This window comes from Sinocyclocheilus grahami, unplaced genomic scaffold (genome assembly GCF_001515645.1).
Source record: "Sinocyclocheilus grahami isolate Dianchi unplaced genomic scaffold, SAMN03320097.WGS_v1.1 scaffold386.1, whole genome shotgun sequence".
NCBI lineage: Eukaryota > Metazoa > Chordata > Actinopteri > Cypriniformes > Cyprinidae > Sinocyclocheilus > Sinocyclocheilus grahami.
This window is the reverse complement of record NW_015505565.1, coordinates 775,096-787,073: the sequence shown is the minus strand read 5'-3', so window position 1 is coordinate 787,073 and position 11,978 is coordinate 775,096. Positions and strand designations below refer to the sequence as shown.

The 11,978-nt window shown below is 35.7% G+C and overlaps 1 protein-coding gene across 1 annotated transcript in view; it reads right to left on the bottom strand.

Annotated features, from left to right (window-relative positions):
* Positions 1 to 11,978, bottom strand: part of prkcea (protein kinase C, epsilon a) — a 67,246-nt gene that overhangs the window by 19,590 nt on the left and 35,678 nt on the right. Inside the window, exons 3-10 of the mRNA XM_016231281.1 lie at positions 9,439 to 9,604; positions 8,863 to 8,897; positions 8,592 to 8,680; positions 6,551 to 6,680; positions 6,326 to 6,468; positions 5,940 to 6,039; positions 5,245 to 5,450; positions 4,991 to 5,164 (exon numbers count right to left, since the gene is read on the bottom strand). Of these exons, the coding sequence (XP_016086767.1) occupies positions 4,991 to 5,164; positions 5,245 to 5,450; positions 5,940 to 6,039; positions 6,326 to 6,468; positions 6,551 to 6,680; positions 8,592 to 8,680; positions 8,863 to 8,897; positions 9,439 to 9,604 (1,043 nt within the window). The remainder of the gene's footprint in view (positions 1 to 4,990; positions 5,165 to 5,244; positions 5,451 to 5,939; positions 6,040 to 6,325; positions 6,469 to 6,550; positions 6,681 to 8,591; positions 8,681 to 8,862; positions 8,898 to 9,438; positions 9,605 to 11,978) is intronic.

Here is an 11,978-nt window from a genome sequence, read left to right as displayed (position 1 = left end):
TATACAACAAAAAAATAAAAATATATATATATATATATATATATATATATATATATATATATATTTCACAAAAAATATATACATTTTTATATAAATTTTCACAAAAATATCCAGCAACTCTTTTCAACATGGACAATATTATTAAATGTTTTTGAGGACAGCATATTAGAATGATTTCTAAATAATTTATATCATGTAACACTGAAAATTTGAGCAATAGCTGCTAAAAATTCAGCTTTGCCATCACAGGAATAAATTACATTTTAAAACATCTTAAATAGAAAACACAACCTTACTAAAACCTACTGAAACCTTACTGATTTTAATTACCTTACTAAATTACTAAAAGACTAACACACAATAAGCTATATTTTACTCCAAATTGATAAGAGCTCTAGAGTAAGAGCTTAAAAGCTTAAATAACATTTTTAAAAATCAAATGAAAAATGAACTATTTCTGAATCATCTTTATTCTGCTCATTCAGAAAAAAGTTTGCTGGTACTTCACTGTGTCTCAGGTGTAAGACAAGACAACTGTAGGGAAATTTAGACCTTTAAAACAAGGGAGTGTCCTGCAGCTTTCTATGTCTGAAAAGGTTTTATAATGACTTTGAATTAGGTGCACATTTGACAAAAAAACAACTAATATATTCAGAGCCAGCAGTCTAACAGACTGATGTAAAAACAAGTGAGAATTGAGAGCAATACAGATAAAAAGATGGATTGAGAAAGAGCAAAAGATGGATGATGAATGAAGGAAAGATTTTGTCATGCTTAGAAGAAATTTGAGCTTAGGTTTGGCTGCACTACAACATTGTTCAGAGTTTTGAGAGTGAATTCAACTCATCAATCTACTCTGGAAAAAGAGAGACAGAAAGAAAACGAGAGACAAGCAAGACATGCAGAGAGGGGGGTGGAAGAAAGAAAACAAGGCTCAAATCAACTTTCCCTTCCTTTGGATGGAAGACGAGTGAGTGCTCCACATAAGTTGTACAAAGGCAGAGGGCAAAAACTTCACATGTATAGACAATATAGACAGTAAGACAATAATACAAATCAAGAAAAGAGAGTGATCTGCATGTCTTCTCATTTCACTCTAATAAAGACAAATTAGATATTAAAGAAAGAAAGAATGAATGCAAGAGGTCTCAAAGAAAATGAATGTGATGCAATCTAGATCTTGGGATCTTTGTTCATCTCAGTAATTATTTGCAACTGCATTGAAAAGTAAAACATCAGGGCACAGGTTCACTGAACTCACTTGAGTCTAGATCGCTTCACAGTAGCGAAGGGAAGCACGTGAGGGCTTCTGGGTTGCTACAGTTCTAGAAATGTGAGCAGTGAGCTGTGATAATGACCTAATCTGTGCCTGTCCTCAGCTGGGAGTGAAGAACACACTCATGTCTAGCACACTGTCCATAAGTGTGACAAACCACCATTTCTCTGTCCACTCAAATAATTCAAGTAAAGTCAATTTGTCACTATCTGTATCGTATAAAGCACTATAGAAATAAAGGTGACTTGACTTCATTCATATACTGTTCGTTTTCAGCTATATCATGTCATATCCCAGTCTTCCTACACTAAAAAAAAAAAAAAAAAAAGCTTGGTTAAAAACAACCCAGCACTGGGTGAAATTTGGACAAACCCAGCGATTGGGCTGTTTTGACCAAGTGGTTGGGTTAAATTCAATTCAATTCAAGTTTATTTGTACAGCGCTTTTCACGATACAAATCATTGCAAAGCAACTTTACAGCAAATTAAGTTTCTACAATATTTAGTGGTAGCTTATCAGTGGTGACTGCCAGTCAATGTACATATGGCAGAAATGTACGGAAAAATCAATTAAATACGTAATCAAACAGACGATGAACACTATTAACAGCAATTATTATATGATGCAATCAAACTTATAGCAAAATGTGGTAGTTCTGTATGTTGTTTCAGGGTTGGCATCATCTGAGGTCCTCTGAGGGGTTGGCATCATCTCTTCTCAGGTGTTCTGGATCCAGACTGAAGCTTGTGTAAACGTAAATGTTTAACCCAATCTTCTGGGTAATTTTATTTAACTCAACTATTGTTAAAAAAATTTTTGTATTCCTTGATTAAAAAGAACCCAAAATAGGTAAGAAATTAACATTTATTAATATGTTAAATAAATAAACATTTATTAATAAGTTGAATAAATTATAATGAAATAATAAACTTTTTTTATTATATATATATATATATATATATTTTTTTTTTTTTATTATTGCTGATGCCTCTAGTAATGATGTGTCTGATTTTTTAGTTTACAACCTATTTTTGGTTCATTTTAAGCCAGGCATTTTTAAACAATAACAGAGCTAATATAATATAATACAATAATCTCATCATTTATATTTGTTAATAAACATAGTTTTTAATTCTTTATTTTATTTTTCTCAGAATTTAAATTTCATTTTTAATATAATATATTATAAATTATTATTTAAGTTATTAATGACCAATTAGGCTAGAATTCTTTATTTCATTTTTATTTATTATTGGAACTTAAGATATGGTTTTCATATAATATATTACTCATTAATATATAAAAACACATTTTAATATAATAGTAATTTTTTTAATATATATTTGTTAAAATCACTAGGCTATTTTTTTATCACTGAAAGTTAGGTAAAATTGTTATATAATATAATATATTATTAGTAATATAACAATAATATATCACATAAAGAGCTATCATAATATAACAAGTGACGTGAGGGCGAGTAGATGATGACAGAGCTTTAATATTTGGATTAACGAGTACTTTAACTGTTGTTTATCTGTAGTTTTAAATTGTTGTAGCATGAGCTAACCCTCTGCCCCTCCTTCTTCTGCCTCTCTCTTTTCCCAGGCAATAATTCAGACTTCACATGTTCCATAATCCTCCTCATGGTCCTTCTATATGGCCCCTTCTTTTGGCTATTTTTTATCTGCAGGAGCATACACGCCCGCGCCCCCAACAGGCCTCATCAGAAACAGTTGTGTAATGTTATTTACATTTCTGCAGTGTAATTACAGTTGATAAGAATATGGCTGCGATCCCAAAGCTGATTAAAACCAGAGGCAGCCGTTCAAAAAGAGTACACAACTCCTCTTTCCCCCCAAATCATGTCTTCCTTCTTCTTTCTGCCCCTTTCTCGCACTACTACTGCCTCCAAACCTTCGTTTTTGCATCTCTTGTATTGTACTCTTTTTTTTGTGTGTGTGTGTGTGTGTGTGTGTGTTCTCAGATGTGGGCAAATAGATAGAGAGGGGGCGGTAAAAAGAGAAATGAGGACACTAGATATCACTGTGAGTGTAACTGGGGCATGGGAGGGGAAGCTGAACAAGAGACGGAAAGAAGTGAAAGTGCAAAATAGAGAAGGACAGGGAAAAGAGACAGAAGATGAGAGTGATAAAAGCGTGGGTGAAAAGGATGTCAGAGTTTTTAATGAGCACAATTCATTGACAGAACGAGTACCACTTTAACTCGCCTTCCCTATCCATAAATATAGTTGTGTGCAGAAGTTTCGGCACCCCTTGTGATTAAAAGAAATTCAAAGAAGTTAACTTACTGGACATATTTCAGTGATTTTTAATTCACACGCTGGTGTCAGTTTTTTTACTTAGAAAATAAAAACAGGCACTTTTTAGGATCCTAAACCACTTTAAAGTGCTAAAGGTTTCATAACCTCAACTGACATCTCTCTCTTTTTATTCAGTTTCAAACAACTCAACAGACTGTCACCTAAAACCACATTGCGATACATGATCTACACACATTAGCCATCAGAAAGAGAACACACTGCCACCACCTGGACAACGTCTGGTATTAGTAGTGAAATTCTGATAAAGTCATAATGTGTGGCTCTGCCATCTGCTGGATTATGAGAAAACATTGAGATTTTTACATGCTATTTCCATAAAACTTTACAAGTTTCGATTTGTGAACATTAGTTAATACATTAGGTGCCATGAGCTTCAAAATATTAAAACTTCATTATCATACACTACAGTTCAAAAGTTTCGAGTCAGGGCCAGTTTTTTGTTGTTGTTGTTGTTGTTTAAAGAACTGAATACATTTATTTAGCAAGGATACATTACGTTAACAAACATTTACATTGTTACAAAATATTTCTATTTTAAGTAAATGCTGTTCTTTTGAACTTTCTATTTATCAAAGAATCCTGATAAAATTGTATCATGGTGTACACATAATATTAAGCAGCAAAAACGGTTTCCAATATTGATAATAATAAGAAATATTTCTTAAACACCCAATCAGCACATCACAATGATTTCTGAAGGACTATGTGACACTGAAGACTGAATTATTGGCTCCTGAAAATTTGTAGTATATTTAAATTTTAAACATTTTAAAATATATTTGTTTTTATTGTATTTGTGAATAAATAAATGCAGACTTAGTGAGTAATAAGAGACTTCTTTCAAAAAATTTAACCTTAACTTTTGAATGGTAGTGTCTATAGAAATAAACAGTAGCCTTGTAGAATAAATCCATTTATTGTTAGTTCATGATACCTAATGCATTAAGTAAACTTTATTGAAGACTTGGCGATATTTTTAATAATAGTTCAAATAAATGTTTTGGTTAGTTTACACACACATACAGTTATTGTATGGCTTCAGAAGACTTGGAATGAGGTATACAAGTTGTATGGACTATGAATTATTGCATAGCGCTAGAGCTATGAATCAATGCATGAAGTTCTATTTTTGACAGTATAAATTCATATTCATTTATACTTGACAGTATAAATTCATCCACTTTTAATGGTATGGCCAACAGAAGTGTGGACAATCTGTCTAAAATCTCGCTTTTTTTCACGGGTAGAAAGAAAGTAAATCTGCATTTGGAACGATATGAAGGTGACATGGAAAAGACTGTAGATTGAAAGTGTTTAATCTCGAGTCTGGATTAGCGAGAAATCGGATCTTGTTTTAGTGACTGTTTTACCTTTGTCTGGAAGCAGCAGAATAGCTGGGTTAGATAGGGATGTTTTCTAGCCAGGGCTAGAATGCGTTTCTCTGTCAAAGTGCAGTCCACATCATCATCTTGAAGGATGACGTCTTTCTTCAATACTTTCACAGCGTAAACTTCATCTGTGCCTTTCAGCTCCGCCAGCATCACCTACAGCATGGAAAGGGCAAGGTGAAGATGTTGATTCCTATCGCAAATATGGAAAGTACTGATTTGTGAAAAACACTCACCTTGCCAAAGCTGCCTTTGCCCAGCACTTTGATGAATGAAAAGTCGGTGAGACTCATCCTCTTCGTCTGGACAGTCATCACATCTCCATTCTCCCGGCCCTCGGTCGCTGTGCTCTGAATGCCGCTGCTCGCGGAAGAGGAGGAAGACTTGTGCTCCTGGCCGAATGAAAGGGCCTTGCGGATACTCTCCAGTTCTGCAAGCTCCGCTACAAATAGACAAACATTAACATTAGACTTAAAGGAATAATTCTTTCAAAAATGATAATTCTGCCAATTTACTCGCACTCTAAATCTGTATGAGTTCCTTTCTTTCTTCCATAAAACACAAAAGGAGAAATTAAATTTAATTTAATTTAAATAATGATACTGGATAAAATTATAATGATGGTCCAAGCGGTTTTTCTCACAAAATCAAATGCAGTGATTTTTTTATTGTACTTTTAAATCACTTTTGAAGCTCCATTCATTGTAATAGGAATATAATTGAAATTCAAATTGAAAGAGCATCCAGCACATTCTTCAAAATTTCTCCTTTTGTGTTCCACGTAAGAAAAAAACGTACAGATTTAAAACAATAAATGACAGAATATTCCTTTTTGGATTAACTACCCCATTAAGTGTGCAAATAAATGATGAATGTTTAGTAATGAAAGACTAAGATTGCAGAGAGTGTGAGAGTGTGTGTAACTTTGTACCCTGGTCGCAAGGTGAAGTTGGAGCTGATTTGCATCGGTCAGATTCCTCTGATGTGGGGACTTCTGTTGTGGGTTGCTGAGGGTCCTGCCCTGGAGTCAACTAAAGAGAGAAAATTTTTAATATCATGACTAATTTTTTTAATATTTTAATTCCTTTCTCACTCTAATCCTTTCCATCATCGTCACAATTGTCACTGGCCTCATTTTACTGCATCATTATTTAAAGTGATCATACTTAAAATTTTCCCCCTGCTTATAATGTGCTTTTCTCATGTGATAAGAGCAACAGTATTTCGTAACTCATTTGCTTTTGGGCTGTAGATTACTGCATCAACCCATGCTCCAATCTGGCCTCCCCACATTCCTCAGATATTTAGATCGCTCACCTTTTTCCTGCGCTGGGTACTGTTGGAGATCTTATCTGGCGTCACCCCGAGATCAGACAGCACTTTAGCAATTTTTCTGGCATCGACACCACAGCTAGGAGCTACATTACTTTCACAGCGCCGATGGACATTCATTTTACAGGCTGAAAACAGGCGAGAAGACAGAAATTAATACATTGCAATAACATTAGATTCTTGAACAAAATGATTTTTCACAACACTTACCTTTGCACTGCAGGCCTTGCCGCATCAGTCCCCAAAGTAAGGAGCCGCAGTGGTCGCAGAAGGTGGGGACTTTGTAATTATGAATGCTGAACATGTGTGGAATGTTTACACTGAAGCGCTGGGAGCCAACCTATAAAAACAAAACATCATTCATGCCACAATACCCACAATTCAACGAGGTTTTAGTAGTTTTAGGCACATGAGGCTCAGTGTTGTTAACTAAAACTATGAAAAATCTGGATTCATTATTAGTTAACTAAACTATTTGTTTATTATTTCATTTAAATAAATTTAGATGGGAAAAACTAAAACAGAAAAATTCAAGGTAAATTAAAAAAATCTTGCCTTGGCAAATAACGGAAATAAAATAAGTTTAAGCCAAAGTACTACAATTACTAAAACTGGAATTTAAAAAAAAAGAAAGGTAAATATAAATATAAAAGAAAAAAAAACGAATAAAAGATGGCGAAAACAAAAAAATTATACAATAATAATACTATTAATTAATATCAAAATAATATTAAAATAGCATTGCATGGGCTATTGTTAGAATACTAGCATACTGAAAAACAACACAGTATACACTGTACAGTACACTACCTACAATTTCTAAAAAAATAAAATAGTATGTGTCTCATTTAGGGCTGTCCTCGACTAAGGATTTGTCGACTAGTAGTCGTTCATTTGAAGCATTAGTTGACTAATCACATGCTTATTAATAAATTATTTAAATCATTATAATGAGCCTTTAATTGCCTACATAGCCTAATAAGCGCTCAAGTACACGCATAAAGCGTGCCACAGCGCACCGGCAGAAGTAATGATCATGAATATGTAAGTAAAAAACACTAAGGAGACTGCATTAACATTTTAATAATTTGATAAACTAGTGCTTTCTTTATTTTCAGCTTCAGAGTTGAAGTCGGCGACTGCCTCATCATCGCCGCAGTAGTGATGCGCCTGTATGCATGTTTCATACGGATGACATAATCTGATAATTTGTTTTCCATTTGAATTGTTTCATTTTAAAGTAGACATTTATAGATATAGATATATTTTTAATGTCTGTAAGGCAAATATATAGGCTACACGGAGTTTCGCGCTCAAGATCACAGACCGAGATGGCAGAAAGCGCATCCTGTTTGCTTTCACATAAGCGCGGTATTGTGCTCACACAAATACACACACAAATAAACGTAGAGTCTTTACAGATTCTAAAGATGTACTGCATTTATCTGTATGACCAAAAATTAAGGAGTATTTTAAGATCAAGTGAGTGCACCGGCGCCTCCATCCTGCAGTGAGCTACTGTTCAGCTTCCACACTCCGCACAAACACTTGAACAGCGCACATTTCTCTAGGTTAACATTAGATTGAGCAGCCATGTAAAGTTGCTAATAGGCTACTTACATACTTCAGATGATAAGCCATATTTGAGGTCGATGAATGACAGACGAGCGTTTGGATGTCCTGCCCGATGTACTGTATTACCAAAGACTAGCCGTTAACGATCTGTCCGTCACGGACTGCGTGAAATGGCCTGTGGATTTTTTTTAAGCAACTAATATAATTTTGGTAGACCAAGCTTCTTCTGGTCGACTAACGATTAGTCAACTATTATGGGGCAGCCCTAGTCTCATTACACATTATGCATCAATATTTAACATTTTAAAAAGTCCTCATGATCTTCCTACAGTACATTTACAAAATTCTGTCACATTATCTCATTATGTTATATTATGTGTGGTGTCCCGCTACCATCTCAGTAATACAACAACTACATTTTAACAAAATTTTAAGTAAAAATGACAAGAAAGAATGAAAGAATGCTGCTGATATCATTTGTCACACTGTAAAAACAAGGTCAAGATAAGCGCATCGTATTCTGGGAAACAGTATTCCTCACATTATTTTTTGTTGTGATAATTGTGAACATACTGGCAAATGTATTAGGTCATGACGTGTAGTTTACATACTTCAGAAACTAATACAAGTATGCAAACTCAAACATAGCTTGAGAGAGCAAGAATGTAGAACTGACCTCTTCAGGAGTGTCTTCCTGTTTCTTCAAGCCAGCACATTTTGTTATAATGAGCTCATGGCATCTCTTATGGACCACGCAGGTACACACTGAGAGATTTGGGGAACAGGCAAAAAGTTATTAAAGGTAATTTAAAAAAAAAAACATACACATACAGTATATATATATACATATATATATATATATATATAAATAAAGATAGGATTATAAAATGAGGAAAGATTATAATTGATTTTATTGTCATTGTATATAAGCGAAGATTCTTACTCACCCTGACACTGATACCCCTGTTTTCCCAATACACCCCTGCAGAACCAGAGTGAAATAAATGTGTTAGATATTGTATGTGGTATACAGCAAAATTGTGCAATTCTGTTTCTGACCAGCAGAGGGGACGTTGTGTTACAACAAAGACACTGCATCTACAGCTGATTGTGCCAGCGGCAACAAGCAGCATTGTGTGGAGCCACACAGATGCACTATTCACCAGGTATGCAAATAGTTAGACCTAACAGTTATTACTCTACAGGAAGGAACTGTTTGCAGAGATAAAAATAAACATCTGTCTAATCTATGAATGCATCCCTTTAGGCCCTCCACACAAGCATAAAGAACAGTCGATCTAATTTGCTTTCAATATTAATATTCATTATTAAAACTCTTTTGTTGGAAAGAAGAGGAGTGCCTGTGATTAGCATCAGGTGTCATTATGCATTGTCTTGGAAAATTACATAAACAAAAGCTTTTATATGTCTGAAAGGAATCTTATAATAAAGGTAGTCCTGGATAGACGTAGCTGTTGTGAATAAGATAAAGGGCGACAGGTGAGGGGCGCTGAGGGTCCTACCAGATGAAATCTCTGCAGTGGGAGCAGTAGGTGGGCTGTCTCAGGTAGGTGGCCATGAACTTGTGACCGTTGACCTGATGGACGCGCCTTCGGACAGCTCCCTGACGTTTGCGTGGACGCATCCGCTCACGGAACACTCTCTCCTCATTTTCATTGGATGATGCAGCTGCAGAGTAAAATGACATGGAAAAATAAGCTAGTTGAATGTTAATATATAAAATATTGAATGTGTATATATTTTAAATTAAAATATTTATTTATAAATGTATCTATGTATATATGCATGTATTATGTGTGTCCATGTATGTATTTATATCTTTGTATTTATTTTTTATCAGAATATTAGTCAGTTTATATGTCGCCTATGGATAAAGAAAAATAAAAAGTTCGGTGTCAGTACATATATTAAAAAAAATTATATTTTTCAGCAAAAACCCACCATAATTTGTAAATAAATTCTTTAAAAATCCTACAATGTGATTTTCTGGATTTTTTTTTCTCATTTTGTTTTTCATAGTTGAGGTATACCTATGATGAAAATTACAGGCCTCTCTCATCTTTTTAAGTGGGAGAACTTGCACAATTGGTGGCTGACTAAATACTTTTTTGCCCCACTGTACAAATTTTCAAGATAAGTATTATTAATAAGTGCTGTTTTTTATTTTCTTTAAATCAAATAACCCTGATAAATAATACAAAAAATCATAGTGCATTATACTTACATTAAGCAGTATTAAGCAGAACAACTGTTTTAAACATTGATAATAATAAGAAATGTTACTTGAACACCAAATCACAATATTAAAATGATTTCTGAAGGATCGTGTGACAATGAAGACTGGAGTAATGATACTGAAAATGCAGTTTTGACATCACAGGAATAAATTACATTTTAAAATAAATTCAAATAGAATATTGGTTATTTAAAATTTTAATAATATTTCACAATATTGCTCTTTTTACAATATTTTTTGATCAAATAAATGCAGCCTCAGTGAGCATTAAAACTCTGAAATAGGCTATATTAAAAAATTGTACTGACCGGCAAATTACATTTTGCATTAATTGATTTTTATTTAAAATTGAATTATCAAGCTTTTATCACGGTCTATGCCAATTTTGGTATATCACCAGCTTGACATCGGCTCAACCAATCGGCGAGGCTAACCTGTTAATCCAACCAATAGCAGACAGGTGGCAAGTTTGAGGAAACCTGTTTGAAAACAATAATTCTTCCCTTTCGAGGGAACTTCGAACTGCGTCCTCTAGGGGTCGCTATAGGGAACGCCTTCAGCGTGACCGGTGTCTGAAGCATACATCTAAAAAAGACAATAACATTGGCCGGCGACAGCCTATGAAGTCATTACCCTGCGGGATAGTATAAAAGGGCGCCGGGATAACACGTCATTCTCTTCTTCGTCTTCACTGACCGTTTGTTTATGTTAGTGTTAAGCAAAGCATGACTAGGAGTGCATGTTCTCTTGCCAGAGGCTTTGCTCTGATACCTGCAGTTTCACACGGCTCGCGTGCTGTGTGGTGAAGAGCAAGCGCGTTCAGCTCCCAAGGGAGTTGGATGCGCTCTGCATTAATTGCTTATTTCTTGTGAGGGATAAGCATGAATTGAATGCGCTCATCTCGCGACGAGACGGCTTGTGCTCATCGTGATGTGTTCGCGGGACTACTGAGGGGGAGGTGAGTACTTCACCATTTACCCGAGTTTGTAGATAGCTTTTACATGAGTGCGTTCGCCTCTCGCGGGAATAGCAATGCATTCGTGGCAGCGGTTTCCGTTCTTGCTCGATTTCCGAGGTAATCTAGCGTTTGTGCGGAGCGTGTGTAGCTCCCGCGGGAGCTGAATGCATGCTGCGTGTTGCGGTCACGATGAGAACATGGAAAGGAACTGACGGGAAATTTCTCCCTATCAGTAATTTCCTTTTGTTTATATAGGAAGTGTATAGTGTGGATCTGTCTGCAGTTGATGGACAGATGATTTATATCATGTCCTTCTCAGATAACCACATTATACTGCACTCCAGCTTGAAGTTAACCCCTCCTGTATGATGAGCTGCTTGAGGTTATGGATCGTGCCACGGCGAGGCTTGACTTGGCGTGGAAGCGGGCCAAGAAAGTAACGCTTTGAGGCTGCCTCGATGAGCGTTTTCTTTCTAGCCATAGCCCTCCAGCTCAGGTGAGCCTTCCATTCATTCCCGATCTTCATGTGGAGATCGAGAAGTCTTGGAAAAATCCATTCTTGTTCTGCATCCACAGATTCCAGCATACTAGTTATGCCAACATCGAGGGGATGTGTGAGAATGGTTATGAAAAGATGCCCCTGTTGAAGAGACGCTAGCCTGCTATCTCTCTATGGGGGAGACATCTTCTCTTAAGGCTCCCTCCCTGCCGTCTAAACCCCTTCAGGATACATCTTGTTTGAATAGCAGGGCATACGCGGTAGCAGGTCAGGCTGCAGCCCCGTTGCACACCATGGCGGTGCTTCAGGCTTATCAGGCTAATCTGCTGAAAGACCTGGATAAAGGCCA